The 20,026-nt window shown below is 46.5% G+C and overlaps 1 protein-coding gene across 4 annotated transcripts in view; it reads left to right on the top strand.

The window, feature by feature from the left end:
- Window positions 1–15,787, top strand: part of RBPMS2 (RNA binding protein, mRNA processing factor 2) — a 51,099-nt gene extending 35,312 nt beyond the window's left edge. The window contains exons 2-10 of one of the 4 annotated variants that reach the window (XR_014504839.1): window positions 1,766–1,843; window positions 2,921–2,959; window positions 3,815–3,877; window positions 5,064–5,214; window positions 6,136–6,281; window positions 8,874–9,040; window positions 9,641–9,685; window positions 12,931–12,998; window positions 14,413–15,787. Coding sequence is in view for 1 of the 4 variants with exons in the window: in XM_083413220.1 (XP_083269346.1) it covers window positions 1,766–1,843; window positions 2,921–2,959; window positions 3,815–3,877; window positions 5,064–5,214; window positions 6,136–6,281; window positions 12,931–12,993 (540 nt within the window). In the remaining 3 variants the exon portion in view is untranslated. The remainder of the gene's footprint in view (window positions 1–1,765; window positions 1,844–2,920; window positions 2,960–3,814; window positions 3,878–5,063; window positions 5,215–6,135; window positions 6,282–8,873; window positions 9,041–9,640; window positions 9,686–12,930; window positions 12,999–14,412) is intronic. The other 3 variants (XR_014504840.1, XR_014504841.1, XM_083413220.1) reach the window with 3 other exon arrangements.
- Window positions 15,788–20,026: the final 4,239 nt, after the last annotated feature.

The following is a 20,026-nucleotide window of genomic DNA, read 5'->3' on the forward strand; positions in this document are numbered from 1 at the left end:
CAGAATGTGGTCTAAACCCACCTTTAAATCCATTTCAACAAAAAGAAAAGAGCTCACTCTGAAAATCACGTACAGGTGGTACCTAACACCAAGAAAACTAGTGCTGATATGCCCAGGAACCTCACCAAAATGCTGGAGAGGGTGCACGTCCACAGGCACATACCTCCACATGTGGTGGGAGTGTCCCAAAATCCAACTATTCTGGACAACAGCCCTATGAGAAATATGTAAAATAACCATGCAAGTATTGGAAATCACCCCAGAATTGGCCCTACTAAACATCTTCCAAGACAGCAATGCCCACTTACACCACAAATAACTCAACCCACCTACTCTCAGCAGCCAGAAGCATCATAGCCAGACACTGGAGAGACCTGTCAGGAGTAAGCATGGACCAATGGTACCAAATAGTATGGGAAACAGCCTTACTAGAAAAATTAACCAATAAACTGAAATTGACACGGGGACAAACAGAAGAAGATTCCTTTACCCTGGCATGGCTCCCCTTTATCACATACACAGCCCAACAGGACAATGACAAGAATTCACCAACAGCATGCAAATCAATATGGCTAACCTGATCCAAAACACCCACCCACCCCACTCACACACGAAAGCAAAGATCACCACAGCCAACCACAAACAAACAACCACACCCTAGGCCAACCCCAACCTCTCTCACCACCAAAGGAACACAAGTGAACAGCAGAGAACCTGCACAAGCGACACTGACACAAAACCCCACATATATTAATAGAAACATCACCACCTGACCCCACCCCCACTCATCTCCCCCCCCACCTCTTTCCCCCTATTCTTCCTAATGTCTCAACAAATGAAACCGATTTGTAAAAAAAAAAGTTACATGGGGGGAAAAATACGAGAGACATTGCACATACCTTTGTAAATCAAGAAAATTTTTAATAAAAATACATTTAAAAACAAAAACAAAATACTGGGTACTTAGTAAGGGAAAAACTCCACATACTAGTGCTTTTTTTTTTTTAAAGGGTTCATTGCTAAGTACAAAAGTGAAAAATGACATCTAGGGCTTGCAGTTACATTTCTAGTTGACTTTGGTTAAACCACATTTCAAAAAAGCCAACTGGCAAACTGCCACAGAAAATCTTTTACATCTCTCCATCCTCTGCCCAGCTTCAGGGATCTATTGCTATATATACATATGCAGGTATCTAGTCTATACAAACAAACAAACCTCTAATCAAATAATCCCACCTACTTTCCAGCTAGAAATGGGACAGAAATTCAATAACATTTAAGGCAAATTTATCAAATTATGATTTTGTGAAACAATATGAGAACCGGAACACTGCCGTCCTTCCAAATTTGCGCTTTTCCGAATTTTGTTTGAAAATAAAGTTTGCTTTGTGATTTGAAAATATGGCGTTCTTGAGTGAAAATTCTGTAGAAAAGTGTGTGTTGGAAGAAATTGACCTGAAAATGCTGAAGAGTTTTCATGAGAGCTAAAAATATATATATATCAAATTGCTGCAGTAATGTGGAGAACTGAATTTAAGATTTTAAAAAAATGAGAGAACCAAAACTGACAGATCCTTCCAATTGGACAGTCTCCCAGTCAACAGTGGCTGTTAACTCTCTTGAATATTCTTCGCAGAATGATTGCACTCCTGGATTTGTCAGTCATATGACTTGGCGCTTGAACCTTGGACTGTGACTAATAAGATACCCAGTGATGCGGTACAGTGATCTCTAAACCTGCTTGGCATTGTTCCACCTCTTCTAGGTGCGGACACTTTTTGTCAGTGGCCTTCCTGTGGACATCAAGCCCAGAGAGCTTTACCTGCTTTTCCGGCCATTCAAGGTAAGTAGCAGCACATGCACCCCTACAAGAAATTGTGTCCTTAGTCTATTGATATGGCAGCCTTGTGCCCTGTTGGCTATAGAGAATCATCATAAAGTTGGTTCAAGGTCACCAGGGAGCAGGGCTGAGCAGGTATTTAACCCCAGATTCACCACCACCCCTCCAACTCCCAACCCCCAAAAGTCACAGAATTGGAAGGAGCCTCAGAGGTCAGCCAATTGAACTCTGATTCAGGAAATACTTCTTGAGCATCCCTGACCAGCTAACCAACCACCCTCCCGGATGGATGGGCCAATGGTCTGATCCAGTGTAGGAACCTCCCTTTGTTAAGTGTGTAGCTGTCATTAGTAACTAATGGGATTAATATTTAGGGATGGCAACATGTCGGGATGCAGGTAGCATGTCCTCTGTCCAGCATTTCTCAGTTAGCTGGCTTTTAGTGGCAGGGTTAGGAAAGGGTTCTGCTTGAACCCTTGAAAGAACTGTTGCCAGTCAGACAATGTAAAGGTAAAGGGGACCCCTGACCATTAGGTCCAGTCGTGGCCAACTCTGAGGTTGCGGCGCTCATCTCGCTTTATTGGCCGAGGGACCCGGCATACAGCTTCCGGGTCATGTGGCCAGCATGACTAAACCGCTTCTGGCGAACCAGAGCAGCGCACGGAAACGCCGTATACCTTCCCGCCAGAGCGGTACCTATTTATCTACTTGCTCTTTGACGTGCTTTCGAACTGCTAGGTTGGCAGTTCACGGGGATTCAAACCGCCAACCTTCTGATCCGCAAGTCCTAGGCTCTGTGGTTTAACCCTATTCAGACAATATTAGGCTACATATAGCAATGACTTGACTCCATATAAAGCAGTTTCATAGGGTGGAAGGGCATAGTGCATCTGTGGTGGGGATGGTGGTGACGGGGCGAAAGTGTTTCTAACATAGTAACTACGTCTTAATGTTAACTCGCTTTTCAGGGCTGCAGAAGTATTTCTGGCACTTTGTTTAAGGGTGCTGGCCTGGCCTTGCATCCTTTTCTTTCCCTTTTAAGGAATCCAATAACTAACTTGCTGGCTTCTCTCTCCTCAGGGTTATGAAGGATCGCTGATCAAGCTAACATCAAAACAGGTAATGCCGCCCTCAGTCCTCATTCTGGCAGCTTCCCAGTTCTGCCCTTAACTGCTTAAACTGTAGATCAGATGCCCTAATTAGGAAGAAGGAGGGGGTGCAACCCTAGGATTACAGTAAAGGGATGGGCAATAGCACACACTCAAATAAAGCTGGGGCTGCTTTTATCCCATCCAAAGCCCCTGTCTGAAGGCTGTTCAGTTCTAACTGTGCTGCATGGACTGGCTGATACTCTCTAATGGTCTACATATTGCATGTTTTGTGTACATAGTTTCCCTTTCCCTACAAAAGTGCAGTGTCTTTCCCAAGACATTGCTTTATTGTACAGATATGGAAACGATGGCTGGAGTCTGGGTATTGCTGGACTCCAGGCTCCCATCAGCCCCAGGGATGATGGAGTCCAGCCCAATGATCTGGAGTGTGCCACAGGCTCCCCATCTCTGCTGTACTAGCTAACAAAAACACCCACATCTGCCAACACTGCAAAGCAGCAAAGCTTATCTTAAGGCGTCCTTTGTGCTGCTGAATAACCTGTCGGATGCACCCAAAGCTGCAACAGAAGCTAGTCTGCCTCCAGTGCAATGAACAAGCTGGGCTCTGGCCTCAGCAACAGCAGGTTCTTCACATCTCCCATCCCTTGAAATGGAAGCTTGGTAGGCTGAAAGGCATAGAAGAACTTGCTGGGGAAACAGGTCCCTTGCCGGGCTGCCTGTTTAGAGCTACTAGCTCTGTGAAGGACACCTGGAAAGGAAAGGAAACCACCACCACAAGCTGTACTCAGCAGTGTGGCTAGATCAGTTAGTTCCAAGCACACATTATGCACATGTTGTTTAAACCATGTGTTCTTCTCCCTAGCCGGTTGGCTTTGTTACCTTCGACAGCCGGTCTGGTGCGGAAGCTGCAAAGAATGCACTGAATGTGAGTATTGAGGACCAATGCAGTTCAGGTACTTGCACAGCCCAACAGCCAGAATGACTTGGGCTCAGCATGCAATTCCATCCCATCTCATATCCGGTAACTTCATTGAAAGGAAGTGCTGTAGATTTCCAGCTACTTGGGACTCGTGCCAATAACTATTATAACACATACTTGCAAACTTTGCAAGTTCTCCTTACCACGTGGCGAAATGATGCTCAAAGCAAGCTAATCTGGAGCTGGAACACTTCAGTGCATTAGTGAGCTGTGTGGGTTAACTGTGTGTTGCACCAGTTAAGCCCGGATGACATGGCTGCCATGTGTTTTCTGCCCTTCAAGGCAGAACCGGCCCAAGACATTTTGGCACCTGAGGCAGACCCCCCAAATGGTGCCCCCTCCCCTCCGCGAGGGAAGAAGGGGTGAGGGGATATCTACATTGGGAACAAGGGGGGGAAAGAAGGATCAACATCGTGTCTGTGGATCCTATCACCTGAGGCAGTTGCCACACCTTGCCTCATGGGTGGGCCGGCCCTGCTTCAAGAGTAACCTAGGAATCTGTGGCATCTGTTGAGATGCATGGAAAGGTCTTCTTTTCCTGGCTCTCACCTGTAAGCTATTTAATGCAGGAACAGCTTTTGCAGTGGGGTGGAGTCGCAGCAATAGCCTCCCAAGAGCAGAGTTGCTTCTGCTTGCCAGGAGGGAGAGGGGACAGGCTTGCATCCTCATAGTCCCAACTTCACTGCCACTTTGTCCCAGTGATGGCTGTTGCTGTGGCGCTCTCTCCACCCCCAGCAGGCAAGCAGCTGCCTATGAAATGAGCTGGGAGCACAGCTGGTAAGGACTAAACATACACAACCACTCATATGGACCGCAAAGGCCAATTGATGCTCTGTTGTGTGTGCTGCTTGCCGGGAGCCTTCAAAAACTCTTGCTGGCAGTCTGAAACAGTAGGCTCTGTTCCTGCTACCAATACTGCTACATACGTGGACCCAGCCTGATCCCTGGGAAAGGCACACAGACAACGTCTCCTTCCCAAGCTTTTGCATTGACAAGAAAGCACATTTTCTGTATTGGCCTTGCACGTTTTATGTACCGCTCTTCAGCCAAATTGTCTTCCAGCGTGGTTTCCAAGAAGATTGACTGCATGGCTTTCATTCCATTCTGTTCTTTCTCTCTTCTGCCGCTGCAGGGCATCCGCTTTGACCCGGAGAACCCCCAGACGTTGCGGTTAGAGTTTGCTAAGGCCAACACCAAGATGGCAAAAAGCAAGCTGATGGCCACACCGAATCCCACCAACCTCCACCCTGCCCTGGGAGCGCACTTCATTGCACGGGACCCTTGTGAGGAATATTGTGGAGCAGGGGGAGGGGGGTTGGTGCCCTAGATTAGCCTTTCCTAACCATGGGTCGCCACATGTTGTGGAACTACAACCCCAGCCAGCATGGCCCCAGTGGTCTGGGATTATGGGAATTGTAGTCCAACATTATCTGAGTGATTGGGAAAGGCTGCTTTAGATGACGGCGCAGGCTGCCGTTTCCTGCTTTTACTGAGGGTTGCCTCACACATGGCAGCAAATGTCTTCCCCAAGTGAGCACTGATGGGGTCAGCTGTAGCAAAACTTTTGTATTAATTGATAATAACATCTGTATGCAAAAAAAAGAGGTGTTGAAGGGGCTTAAAAGGCAAGGAGATTAAAATCAATTTATGCCTTGGTATGAATGTGGCAACTATGCCTATGCATAACTCTTTTGTTTTTACTGTGTGTTTAAACCTGCGTGAAGCAACCCTTAGCAAAACACCTACATCAGTTGCACATGGAGGGGAGAGTATCTGAAAGAATTGGAGCCCAACCTCCTGGTGCGGCTGGGCCCAACTCCCATTAGCCCCACCCAATGTGACCAGTGATAGGAATTGGAGTGCAGAAGCTCCTGGAGGCAAACAGGCTGGGAGACGGGATAGGGAGGCTGCCCTAGATTCATCCCTCGTCTCCGAGTGTGGAGTAGGAGGCACCTGTGTGTGCACACCTCTGTGAGATGCTTGAGCAGGGCTGCTTGGATGGATGTATGGATGCCACTGGGTGGAAGCCCTTTGGTCCTGAGCTGGGGTTATGAGATGTGGTGCAGGTGTGTATATTTGAATCTTACCTTGCTGCTCTTTCCGCCAGAGGTGCTGCTGCCCCTACACAACCCAGCCTGTTTGGTTTATTTCCCTCTCTCTCCGTCCATGTCTTGAGTGACGTGCTGTTGCTCCCTCATGTCTAGATGACCTGACTGGAGCAACCCTGATCCCAGCATCTCCAGAGGCATGGGCTCCCTACCCACTCTACACCACGGAGTTAACCCCTGCCATCCCACATGCTGCTTTCACATACCCAGCTGCTGCCGCTGCTGCTGCACTTCATGCTCAGGTGAGTCCATAATGCTGCCCCTCCCCCTTTTTTTGATGAGCAGGCATCTTGTCTCCTTCTCCCTCCAGCTCCAACAGAATAGCCTGCACCTTGGTCCTGTCATTACAACTGCAGCGAAATGCAGGACCCAGAGCCTGGTTGGGGTTTGATAAGGTTACTAAATTGTCATTCCCCTCCGCTGCTCACCCAGACAATACTGGCTTGCTTCGGGAATCAGCGGAGAGGATCCAGTTTGGTGACAGAGGAGCTGTCTCAAAGGAAAAGCTATCCCTTAAAGAATCCTGTACCCTGAGCCCTTCAACTGCTAGTAGTCTACAAGAGTGGCAGATCTGCATTAAAATAGGTGGTCTAGTCCCTCTCGACTAGTGCAGTGGTAGGGAAGGGGAAGACGACTTGTGTTGGTCTGCTATGTAGAGTTCAGGAAAAGGACCTGGCCTAGAATTTGAAAGCATTGAAGTGAGGAAGATGAGATGCAGATAGAAACACTGAAAGGACTGGGAAGTGCTTTGCTGTGTTGCTCTACTGCTGGAGGCTGTCCCAATAAGGACTACATAGTGCAGAGAGCCAAAACCCTCTGTCTTTGGCCAAGCTAATGGCTTGCACTCGATTGAATTAGTATAGCCTCTTTTATAAAGGGGAAATAGATGTCAACCTTTTGGCTCTACAGTCTCCTGATGCTCTTGCCTTGCCTCCCATAGAATAGCATAGCATCCTGGCTCTTTTCTCCCTCCATAAGAGATCCCAAAGTCGAGAGTCCTAGAATGCATTGCTTTACACAGGCCAAATTCCCTCCATGTGACTCTTAATGTGCTTGCGCCTCCCTGGTGTGCAACTCTTTGTGTGTGTGTGATGCTTCTACACCAAGTGTGTCAAATTTATGGTATCTAATATAATAAATGCATTTGACTACATGGTATGGCTTGTGCAGGCAGTGTGTTCAAAAGTTGAGTGCCTCCTGCCTGGGAAAATACTGTGCCTGTTGCAGGATATCAGCCGGGGACAGTGCTGAATGTGATGCTTTGCTGCTCCTGCAAAAGGGGGAGCTCGGAACAGTGGTGTTTCCCCCTCACCCCTCCTGTCCACTTGGGTAGATCATTTCCCTGGAATGAACCCAGCAACTTGTCCTTTGAAATGAATGAATGTGTTACTCATAAAGCTTTTATAGAGTTAAACATTACTTCGCCCCTCCTTACTAAACAACTGTCAGCGCAGCATTCCACCCAATACGTGAGGCTGGAAGTCTGGTGTGTGAATGTTAAGGATGGGAGAAGTTTGCTGACAGGGGTTGGAAGGAAGCCTAACCAGGAGATATTTGCCAAGCCCTTCTGCCTATGTGGTTAAAGCAGCCAAATGAGGTGTTTTGTTGCAGTTCCACGTAACACAACAAGGGTGAATAGTCTCCCCAAAGTGGCGCAACTTTGGCGGGGACAATAAAGACCCTCTCTCTTAAATGCTTGCTCCCATCTCTGGCAGCTTATGGGGCATTTTTCTAACAACTGTATCATCTTCCTTAGTCACAAGTCAAATCCCAGGCAGCCAGGAATCTTACAGTGAATGATGAGATGTTGTTGCAAGACTACAGGCTTATCCGCACTTACCTGTGTCTGAGCACTCTATTTTTTTCGCCCTGGAGCTTTCCTCACAAAAACCCACTTTTTAGCACTCAATCAGAGCAAATGTCAATTTGGGTTTTCCACGGAGTGCTGTTTGCTCCAGTTGAGCTTTAAAGACCAGTTTTTTGCAGGGGAAGCTCCAGAGGAAAAAAGCAGGGCACTCAGACGTGGAGCTTTAACACACTGACCATGCCTGGAACAAGTGGAGGAAAGTAAAATGCAGATAAGCCCCATCTAGACATCAGATTGATCCACTTTCTGCTGCCACTAAGGACAAACACAGCCAATTCGGAAAGAATTTGCCCTTGCTCTGAACAATCGCCAAGGAAGCACTTGTGAGTTCTCTTATTCCTTTGCTTTCAGCTCAACCCTAGTCAGAATTGCTCCTGGGCTGTGGGAAAGAGTTATGCAGAGAAGCTGCTTGCACATGAAAAGTGGACAACTGCCAATGACTACAGACTTGCTGGAGTGTCTCCAGTACCAATGTTTCCCTCTACTAAAACACACCACTTTATTTCTGGGGTGGGAAACCTGTGGCCACATCCCCACAGGTGGTTGTGCTGCAAGTCAAGTCATCCCTGAACATTTGCCTTGCTGGTTGGGGCTGATGGGAGTTTGAGTTCAGTAACTTCCGGCAGGCCACAGGTTCTCCACCTTCTCCGTAGCCGAATGAACTAACAAATGACAATTCAAGAAATCTTCCTCTGTAGCCCTTCTTGCAGCCCAAGAAGAGAAGAGGCATCTCTAGAGGGGTTGTTCCAGTGGTTTGAACAGCGATGAACTACGGATTCTGTGTTTGCCCCCGAATGCTGATTCCCTCCCACCCTCTAACCCATCCCACCAAATCTCCTGGCAGGACCTACAGGCTGTCATGATCAGTGGCAGCTGCCAACAAAGTGCCTCTTGCCCCCTCCCCCCCCAAGGGGCTCCCACAGCGGCCAACTGGTGGTTGAAATGATCCCTCCTTTGATGTCTTCAGTGACCTGCCGCCAGGATGCCTACGCAGGCCAGCCCTGAAGCTCAAGGCTGGCCCTGGAGTTGTGGGACACCATAGTCCTGGCTTGCCCCTGCTAGAGTGGAGTGGCTGTACAACAGCTTCATTCCTTTAAGGATGGTGGGTCCCGTCTCTGGAAAAAGGCTGGTAAGGTAACATCATCTCTCTGCCATTTTGGGCACAACGGGGTTTTCCGCAAGCTTCTTTTTTTTATTATTTTTCTGCCCCATCTCTTCCTTGGCAACCCAGTGCATGGGCCTCCACGCTATCCACCCACCAAAAGCCCAGGCAGGATGAAATGCCAGGTATTTCTCTAACCCACCTATTGCCAACTTGGCACACATGACATGGCACCACAGCATGGCACCCCTTGTGTTGGAAGTGGCCCCACTGAGCAGGGATGGATTGGTCCTGCCTGTGGGAGGGGAGGAGCCTCAGCGGGTGGCAATCCTGCCACATGGTGCTGTCGAGCGGGGGGAGGGGGGCCTCCCTGCCACCTTTTTTCACTCACCACAGTCACGTGGTGGGAGGGGGGTTGAGATTGTAGTCGTAGCAACAGCACACACGGATTTAATCTCCCCCGCACAGCCAACTGGTGCACACACACACATCAGTCACGCTATGGACTCTGTCAAGGAAGGGACGACCCGTCCTTGACAGGAGACCAGAATATCCTTCTTCACACTCTTTCCAAATGTAAAAAATCCTGATTTCCTTTAATATAATTTTGTTCTTTTACTCCTTCACTCCAGTCTGATACGGTTGCTGCCTATGTCATAGAACTTCATAGGAAAGGGGTGAGGAAGATGTTGAAGAGGGTGGAAGTAGGGTTGGACAAATCTGTTAATTGTGGTTTCTCCTGTTTTTCCAGGCTTAAATTTGGGTTCACATTTCCACATCAGTGTGATTTTTTTTTTAAAGGGAATTTATCGTAATATATACATTTTTAATGCAATTTTGCATACTGCACGTCTTGAAAACCATTTCCCCTAATAATAATGTATTTTTGTTCACATGTTTTCATAGATACATGCACTCTTGTGCACATTTTACCCCATTTTGTACATATTGCATAGCTGAGGAGCTGGATTGCAGACTTCGGAGAAGTGGAAGTTTTGAAGCATAGCTGAATTTCAGTTCCCATATTGTTTCAATGAAGCATGAGCTAAGAAAGTTAGGCTTTAAATGCAAGCTGAACTGAATTCTCTCCCTTCCCTAGGTGGAAATTAGGGCTGCAGTGTTTAGTAAAACAAAGGGTTATGCTGATCTGACATGCAGATTTTTTAAAACTACCGATTTCATAAGAACTTACATTAGAGGACGAGAGCACCAATCTTAGAAGACATCTCCCTTTATCAGGGGATACCTCTAAAGGTGATGCAGGCATCTTTTTTAAAAGTGTGCTGCTTCCCAGTTGCTTACTCATGTGCAAGTGTGATCAATTGAGTAGAGTCATGTGATGGGCCCTCGTGATATGGACTGTTAGCCACAGTCCGTATGTATCCTGTATCTTCCCTGTCATTGCATATCGAATAATTGTTTTGATGTGTTCCATCCCCCCAGCCAGCTTTGGTCCAAATTGAAAAAAGAACACCAATGCTGCCTTTTTGAAGCTGGTAATATGTACACAGCCCATATGTAGAAGCAGCTGGCTTACTGAAAACACTCTGGAGAGAACCGCCCATTCCACCAATGCTCTCAGTCTGGTCAACACAGATATCAAAGCAGCCTCCAGATACACAATTGTCATCTTAGCACAGGCATAGAGCCAGCCTCTTGCCCTTCCATTGGGTTGTATGTGCACCTTGGGTGGCTGTGTCTCTGCTGGCAGGATCCTGCAGATCTAGCGACTGAGGGTTTTCTTTCCAGGGTTAAAGAGCACTGCACAGCCCGGCCAGGGAAACTTCCTGTTTCCATTCAGTTGTTGAGCAGAAGGAACAAAACTAATTCCAGATGTGCGGGGGAGATGGATGTAGGAATCTGGGAAATGCTTAAGCTACAGCCTGGGAGTGGTGGGAGTTTGTGGAAGGACAGAAATACAAAACATGACAATGCTGGTGGCTGCTATCAGGTGGGAGAACTAAATGCAACTTTTAACTTGCAGGGAAGGATAATGGTAAGAAAAAATTGAGGCTGGCAGGCATGCTGCAGAGCAAGCCGTACTCACAGACTGGGCAGATGTTGGAGGGAGTAAGAAGTCCAGTCTCCCAGATGTTAATATTGGCAGCAGATTTTATATATAAATTATAGTGCATCTAGTAGTACCAGTACGAAGGTGTGTTAATCCTCCTGAGCAACTTTTAAATTACATCAAATCCACATTGTATATTTGAAGCACTCTTACATCACTCTTAACTGTTATAGCTTCCCCTGAAGAAACCTGGGAACTGTAGTTGTTGAGTGGGAATTGTAGTTCTATGGGGGGTCACCTAAGTATTGACGCCCATAACAGACTTCAGTTCCCAGGATTCTTTGGGGGAAGCCATGATTGCTACAATGGGTATAATTTAAGAGTACTTTAAATGTATGTTGTGGATATAGCCTAAGTTGCAAACTGTCTTTAAGCAGAGGCTGCTGAATGCTCTAGCTCTGAATACCTAGTGTTAAAATGGGGATTGGACCTTCAAGGACTCCCCTCCAACTGCATTATTGGGTAGAGCACATATAGTACTAATTATATTTACATTGGTCCTACTATTATGCCTTATGAGGAGGGCAAAGGTCCAATTGCAACTGCCTTCATGAATCCTCAAAGATATGTTCCTCTTGGTTCCTGTGCAGTAAGAAATTTCTATTTGCTTTAGCTTGGGGATGGGCAACATGCAGCCCCTCAGATGGTCCTAGGCTGCCCCAGCTAGCATGGCCAATGCACAGGGATAATGGGAATTGTAATCCAACAATGACTGGATGCCCACAGGTCCCCCATTGTTGCTTTTTCAGGTCATGGTTGTTGGGTTACTTCTGGACCAAACGCTGCTGCAGCTGTCCAGATGTTACCTCTTCTCCCCTGTTAAGTTGCCCTGGCCCCAAAACTTCTCAGCGTTTTTCAGGTGTCAAAATAGGGGCTCTTGTACATTTGATACCTCACTATTCTCACACAAAGGGTCCCTGCGCACAAGCCTCGCACACTACTGCACATTTTCAGGCTCTGCTTGCTTTATTTGTTTACTCTGAAGCAGCCTCCTCTGCACCGAATTCTGGAGTAGGTGTGTCTCGTGTGCAAGAGAAGGCTATCTGCAACTGTTTAGTCATTGTAATAAACGTTGTAAGATTAAAAAAACCAAAACTTAAAAAACCACCACACCTTAATCTGCCAGTGGTTGTACTCTTAAAATAGCTGCAACTTGAAATGTGGTTGGTCACGTTGACTAGGTGGTTAAGTTGTTTGGGAAGCAGTAGAGATTGGAAAGGAAGCAGGTTGTAAGTGTTGCACATGTGATCTATTTTTAAAATCTCAAATAGGAACATTTATTTACCAGAGACTTGGTTCCAGACGAGAAGTACCAGCTCTGATAAATATGGACAGTTGGAGCACGTGAGACCGCTTTGGTTGTGATGGCAAGGAACAGCCAAGAATTAAAGCATCACTGCAGAGTTGTAATGTGGGTCAGGAAAGAGGCCCATGAGCTGTAGGTTGAGTCTTAAGACAGCCATTGTTGCCGCCATGTCCTTTTTGTGGCAAAACCTACAGCTCTGCAGGTCATTCATCAAACGTGACCTCCAAGGCATAAACTTCCTTAGAACCGGGAGTTGAGAAAAGATGTATCAGTTGCCTTGAAGGGGCAGAGAAGACATTATGGGACCTTGCTAATGTTATGGGCTTAGCAAGCTTGAGTATGTCTCCCTGTGTCAATTATTCAAAAGGTTGCAGGGAGCAATACCTGATGCCAGAAAAGAGTGGCAGTCCTGTTTTCCAGAGGATCTTTAGGAATAATGAGCAGCCTAAGAGAAGTAGCTTATGTAGAGTTTTTGGGAGCACTAGTTACCTTCATTGGATGCACTGATATTTCCCCCTCTGTCATACTCTGTCATTCTCTTCTAGATGCGCTGGTATCCGCCCTCTGAAGCTACCCAGCAAGGATGGAAGTCTCGTCAGTTCTGTTAGTTTTAGTGAGTATCTGGCTTGGATGACTTGGCTCAAAATAATAATAATAATTTATTATTTATACCCCGCCCATCTGGCTGAGTTTCCCCAGCCACTCTAGGCAGCTCCCAATCAAGTGTTAAAAACAATCCAGCATTAAATATGAAAAACTTCCCTAAACAGGGCTGCCTTCAGATGTCTTTTAAAGATAAGATAGCTGCTTATTTCCTTGACATCTGATGGGAAGGCGTTCCACAGGGCGGGCGCCACTACTGAGAAGGCCCTCTGTCTGGTTCCCTGTAACCTCACTTCTCGCAATGAGGGAACCACCAGAAGGCCCTTGGCACTGGATCTCAGGGTCTGGGCTGAACGATGGGGGTGGAGACGCTCCTTCAGGTATAATCTCTCATTAGTGGGGATCGGATAGTTGGACATCAAGTATAACGATCTTTGTTAGATAAAACACAGACGGTGGGCATAACAGTTTTAAATCGGCAGCAGAGCCGCCCCCTACTATTAGGCCAAGTGAGTGAGGTGAGCTGCTGCCTCAGGTGGTAGATACATGGAAATATGTGGTGCAGGAGACGGAGACATGGAATCAACCAACAAGTCCTTTACATTCGCTTGAGCTGGCTACACTACAGCCTTAACATACCGTGTTTTTTGCTCTATAAGACGCACCAGACCACAAGACGCACCTAGTTCTGGGAGGAGGAAAACAAGAAAAAATAATATTCTGAATCTCAGAAGCCAGAACAGCAAGAGGGATCGTTGTGCAGCGATCCCTCTTACTGTTCTGGCTTCTGGGATAGCTGCGCAGCCTGTATTCGCTCCATAAGACGCACACACATTTCCCCTTACTTTTTGTGAGGGGAAAAGTGAGTCTTGTAGAGCAAAAAATATGGTAACTATGTGGAATGGGAGGGTTACATATTATTGCCCGCACATGGGAATACCAGTGAAAGCAAGACTCCCTCATGGCAGGTCCCTACCTTCAGTCATAATGTTCAGAAGCACCTGCCATGTGAACAATGTGATGAACGCTGACTGATGTCGCAGGTGCTTCTGCATGTTATGGCATGAAGTGGGAGAGGTGGCAGACTCCCTGGTTAGGGGGTTATTGTATTTTTCTTACTGTGTTATCTATTTTGTGTTTACGTTGCAAACCACCCTGTGATCCCTGGATGAAGGGCGGTATATAAATTTAATAAATAGTGACAATAGTAATGTTACTCTTTAGATTAGACTCTTGGGGTTTGGGGTGGAGGATTCTGTCCTGGTTACAGTGTTTGAAGACCTCCATTTTTTTGAAGCCTGGTCTCCTCTCTGAGCAAACAAGCACTGAAAGGGAGGATGGACTTAGAAGGTATCCTCCTTGCATCATAGTGGGACTTAGATGAATGGTGTTCTCAGCAATGCTCTCTCCCTTGTTTTTTCAAGAGCTGCCTCTTGGTCCACGTTTCCCCCCCTTTGTCTCTCCATGGAGTGATGTGCCAGGGATGAAGTTATCTAGGTCGCTGGAAACCTTCCTTCCAAGCCCATCTTGTGGGCACCAGCGAGGTGCTCAACTGCAGTAACTTGTCCTTCTTGTGAACGAAGATGTGGGCTTTCCCATCCAGGACTGTGAACATAAACTGCCCACCCCCTCACCCAACTCAGTGGACTCTGCATGGTCTGTGTTCTCGCTTGCCTTCCTGCCTGCCTGTCTCGCCCTCCGCTAACTCATAGCAAACTTCCATTTCTGAGTTTCTCCTCCTGCTACGCTGAGGCCTAGTTGGAGAGACTCGGTTTTGGTGACAGACCCTTTTCCTCTTCTTGTTTTTTTTTTCTTTTCTTTCTGGTTTCCAGCTGGGTTCCTGGCACAAAAACGTGGTCTAGCTGTGTGTACGGTGCAATATCCAGGACCTTCTTATCCTAAACATTGTTTATGCAGTTCCGCTGGAGGAAGCGAAAGACAATCAGTTTTGCATGTTTTCTGGCATGAATTTAAAACACTTTAACTTGGGTGTGTGCGTGTGTGAGTGTGCAAAGCTTGTTTTTGTTCTAGCATTTGTGTAACCATAGCAACGGGTCTTGGCCTAGCTATTGATCACTGAAGTTTTTCATCTTGCTTCTGTGAAGACTTTGCTTCTGGAAAACACTATCCTAGTTTTTGCCCTGTCTCTCCCCCCCCCCCCCGCCATCCCCTTGGCTTTCTTTTTCCTCCAGTTTTCCCTTTCCAATTTCTGCTTTGACTAGAATTTGAAAAAGAAAAAAAAGTTTCTTCTCGAAAGTACAATGCACTGGGTTTTTTGTCCATTTGCCCTTCTCCAGTTAAAAGTCAGGGTTGTTTTTGTGTTTGTTTTCAGTCAGACTTCTATATATAGAACAGCTGTAAAATATTTAACCTTTTTTTCCACATCCCTCTGATTGGAGAGAATCCAGTCTTGCCAAATAATCAGCCATCCTTATGGGAATACCGAACAAAGATGTACGAGTATTTTTGTACCATGTGTAATAAGGAAGTATTTATGCATCATAAAAGATTTTGTGGTTTTTGTGCAATTAATTATTATTAAAGAGAAACTGTAATCTGTAAGATAAGTTAAATGTTTAGTTAAAAGCTTGAAGAGAAAAAGACTTTTTTCTGTAACTGATTCAGTCAGGCATAGTAACAAGAAGTTGTGCAATTTTTGTTAACATTTTATTGCTTGGTATTTGGAAGTGCTTTAAGTATTATTGGACCATGGCTGTCTCGCTTGTATTAAGATTCTTGAGAAATAAGTTGCTATATCCTATGAGAATGTGAAACTGGATAATATATGAATTGTACTCAGTGGTGTGTTGACTCTTTAGTGTGGTGGGGGTGGGGGTGGAATGTGGCTATTAACTAATAGAGCTCACAAACCTGTCCTGTTTTGGAAATGTGGCATGGGGCTACATTTGTGCCACACCTTCAAAGTTCTTGCCTACCACTTTAGCATCCATAACTTCTCGCAAAGAATGCTGGGAAGTGTAGTTTAAGGGTGCTGAGAGTTGCCAGAAGACTCCTATGCCCCTCTCAGAGCTAAAATTCCCAATTCAGACCCCCTTCCCAGGGAGCTCTATGAATTGTAGTTCTGAAGGGAACAGGGTCTCTTGACAACTCTCGGCACCCTTAACAAACTACATTTCCCAGGATTCTTTGCGAGAAGGCATGACTATTAAATGTATACAGTGGGTTAAGTACTTAATTCGTTCTGGAGGTCCGTTCTTAACCTGAAGCACCACTTTAGCTAATGGGGCCTCCCGCTGCCGCCACACCGCTGCCACGCAATTTCTGTTCTCATCCTGAAGCAAAGTTCCTAACCCGAGGTACTATTTCTGGGTTAGCGGAGTCTGTAAGCTGAAGCGTATGTAACCCGAGGTACCACTGTATGCTGGATGTTGTGCATCTGTCTCCCTCACCCCTCGATCCTCATCCTCTCTGTGGTGGTACACCTCTGAGTAGGACAAAATTGCTAGGCCACGGAGGGAAACATACACCAGAGGCAATCTGGACAGGAACATGTATCGGTATCATACCCTCCAACATTCCCTGGATGAAAATAGGGACATTCTGTTCTGCATTGGTATCACTGCTTGAGCAGTGGTCACCTGGTCAAGTGCAAAAATTATTAGAGGAAACACACAAAACGGCAGTATGTTAAGCGCAGAAATCTTTCTGTTCCTATCTCTAGGAACTGAAGCTGTGTACCTCTGAACTACCAGTTGCTGGAAATGCCCTGCTTCTGAGCTTTCTTTTGGCAGAAAAGGGTGCTGGACTAAACAGAGATTTGGTCTTGCTGATTTGGTGGTCTGTGCTGCACCATTTCAGACTCTGCTTGTGGGACTCAATGCCCTTTGTATCAAAGAGTCCTGTCATGTAGAAAGCTGCTGTGTTATGGGGGGAAAGTCCCTAGTTTTTGATACGGAGAGAATTTTGCACTTAACACCTAGATCCAGACTTAGCCGCTTGGTTGAAAACTGGGCCTCACTTCTGCATGGCTGGAACGTAGCCGGCCCTCCACCTGCCTGCCCAAATGTCTACCAAAAAGCCATCCAGTGACTGGTTTTGGCTGTTGGCTTCTTCCTTCCTCATCTCTCGGTTGCCTTTGTAGTCCTTAGCAGGGAAGATGATGGGGACTAAACTGGAATTCGTTGGCTCTGGTTCCACGTGCCGTTCGGTCTCCTTGTCTTCTGACCTGGTAGTCTGAATGGACACTTAACCACTGCAGAGCCTAGCCATATGATCAATTCTCAAGCCTGCCCTTTCCTTTAATGAATTCCACTTTGTGTTTTATAACCGCCTGACACGTGCCTGGTCATCTGCTGTCCCTGTCCTCTTTGCTTCGTGGTGTGCTTGCATCGAAGCCCAAGCTGCCATGACCAGTGCCCACCAATTTGGCACCTCTGGAGGAGGGAATGGTCTTCCCTTTTTGCCTGCTGTGTGGATGCACCTGTTCCATTAGAGGGGCAAGATGCGCTGCCGTCACCAAAAGGCAGGGACTGTTTTCATGAATAAATGATAACAAGTAAACCGTTCATGTTGAAACAACTGCTCAGCCAAGCGACATTCTCCCCAGCACCAAATAACTCTTCCCCACCCCCCTTCCTGCAGTGCAGGTGTCTCCCTAGTGGGCAGGACTAGGAAGGGGGAGGCTGCAGGCAGCAGTTGGAGGGTTGAAGTGTTTCCACAAATGCAGGTAAAACTGCACGGCCCCTTTCCCAAATCCAAAGCAGACATTGTGTCTCCCAAATACAAACTATTTCAACATCCGAACCCAGACTTCTATGCATTCTCCATGTTATTGGGAACATCAGCCACTGGATTCTTCTGGTGGTAATAATAATAATAATAATAATAATAATAATAATAATAATAATTTATCATTTATACCCCGCGCATCTGGTTGGGCTTCCCCAGCCACTCTGGGTGGCTTCCAACAAAATATTAAAATACAGTAATGCATCAAACATTAAAAGCTTCCCTAAACGGGGCTGCCTTCAGATCTCTTCTAAAAGTCTGGTAGTTTTTGTTCTCTTTGACCTCTGATTGAAGGGCATTCCACAGGGCGGGTGCCACCACCGAGAAGGCCCTCTGCCTGGTTCCCAGTAGCTTTGCTTCTCGCAGTGGGGGAACAGGCAAAAGGCCCTCAGTGCTGGACCTCAGTGTCCGGGCAGAACGATGGGGCTGGAGACGCTCCTTCAGATATACTAGACTGAGGCCAGTTGTGTTGGATGAGACATGGGTTTGCAACCCAGCTGTGTCTGGTGTAAGGATGGTTGATCTTGACTTTGGCTGTATCCCCTCTTGCCTGCTTTGAAGTGGCATCTCCATCTGCCCCCTTATCCTTGCTGCTGTTGGCAGAGGCATACCCACAGCTTGGTCAAACCAGTCCCTGCCACAGGCACAGGGCGTAAAAAAATCACCTTTCTGGCTATGGGAAGTTGTCGACATAACACTGCTAGTGCAGCGAGATCAGACATGGAAAAAGCTTTCTGTCCTCTTCGCACCATGGCACAGAGGCACACAATTTTTTTTTGGCCTTTCATCCTCTCCCCCCCCCCCCTCTGGATGTTTCAGTTACCTGGATTGTGTAAAATGTAGTTATAATTTCTAATGTGGCTATTGCAGCAAAGTGGCTTTTTCTTTTCAGAGGGCACTGCCCATACAACTCTTTGCCAAGGGCCCCTAGGTACACCTTAACTTTTGGTTATGGTTATCTTCTCCACATTCCCTACCCTTTTGCTAAATCTGAAGCCGGAGGGACAGCATTGCTTACGAGAGGAAGGCAAGGCAGCAATTAGAGCAAAAATCCCAAGTCGTATCATCTAAGAACAGGCCCCTTTCTGTCAAAGACCTTCCATGATCTGTGTGTAAGCCAACAAAAGGAAAATTATTAATATACGGATCTCAGGGCAGCTGACAACATAAAAATGCAATATAAAAGCACAAAATGCATAATAAAAATAGGAACAAAACAAAACACACAGCCCAATAACCCCCCCCTACCCCTACCCCATTCTACAAACATCTTTAAAAGAAGTATATGGTGCTACTCAGCCAAAAGCCTGAATGAAGAGGAACGTTTTTTCGCCTGATGACTAAAGGTGTATAATGAAGGTACCAACCGAACCTCCCTGGAGAGAGCATTTCACAAATAGGCAGCCATGGCAGAACAGGCCCGTTTTCGTGTTGCCGCTCACCTGACCTCTTGAGGAGACATGTGAAGAAGTGCCTCGGATGATGGTTGCAGGGTCTGACTAGGTTCATACGGAGAGAGGTATTGCAATCCTGAGCCAAAATTGACTTGCCACTTGTATACTAGGCTTTTGCCAATAAGGCAAAAACTATTTTTTTTCCTGAGTGGTGATGGTCATCTTCTTGGAGCTAGAGCAAAGAGTCTAGCTTTTGGTTTCACCTGATCTTGTGAGTCAATGAGGGATATCCCATGATGAAGATGATTTATTGCATTTATAGCTCACCTTTCCTCCAAGAAACTCAAGGAACACCTGGAAGGCCAAGGGTTCCCCACACCTGCCGCAGATTACTTAAAGGGCATGAGAACATATTTTTTTAAATGAAAGTACAACCCATGGAACATGGGGTCTCCATTTATTCTGCCTGTGTTATGAAATAAGGGGTCACCTTTCCTGACAAAGCTCCTTCAAGAAATCGACTTGACTGCCCTTTGGCTACCAGGAAGCTGTCCTATACCTGGCATATGTTATTAACCTCAGCATTGCCTGCATTGAGTGATGGCAGCACTCTGGAGTATGACAGGTATTTTCCCCAGCCTTACCTGTTGATGCCAGTAGTCAAACTGGGGACATTTGCAGTTGGAACATATTATGTACTAGAGCCAAGCCCTTCCCATATATGCAAGCCACCTTATACAAGCCAGTGGCACTGTGATCTAAACCACTGAGCCTCTTGGGCTTCCTGATCAGAAGTTGGTAGTTCGAATCCCCACAACGGAGTGAGCTCCCGTTTATCTGTCCCAGCTCCTGCCATCCTAACAGTTTGAAAGCAGGCTAGTGCAAGTAGATAAAT

The sequence above is a fragment of the Podarcis tiliguerta genome (genome assembly GCF_965153285.1).
Source record: "Podarcis tiliguerta genome assembly, chromosome: 14".
Lineage (NCBI taxonomy): Eukaryota > Metazoa > Chordata > Lepidosauria > Squamata > Lacertidae > Podarcis > Podarcis tiliguerta.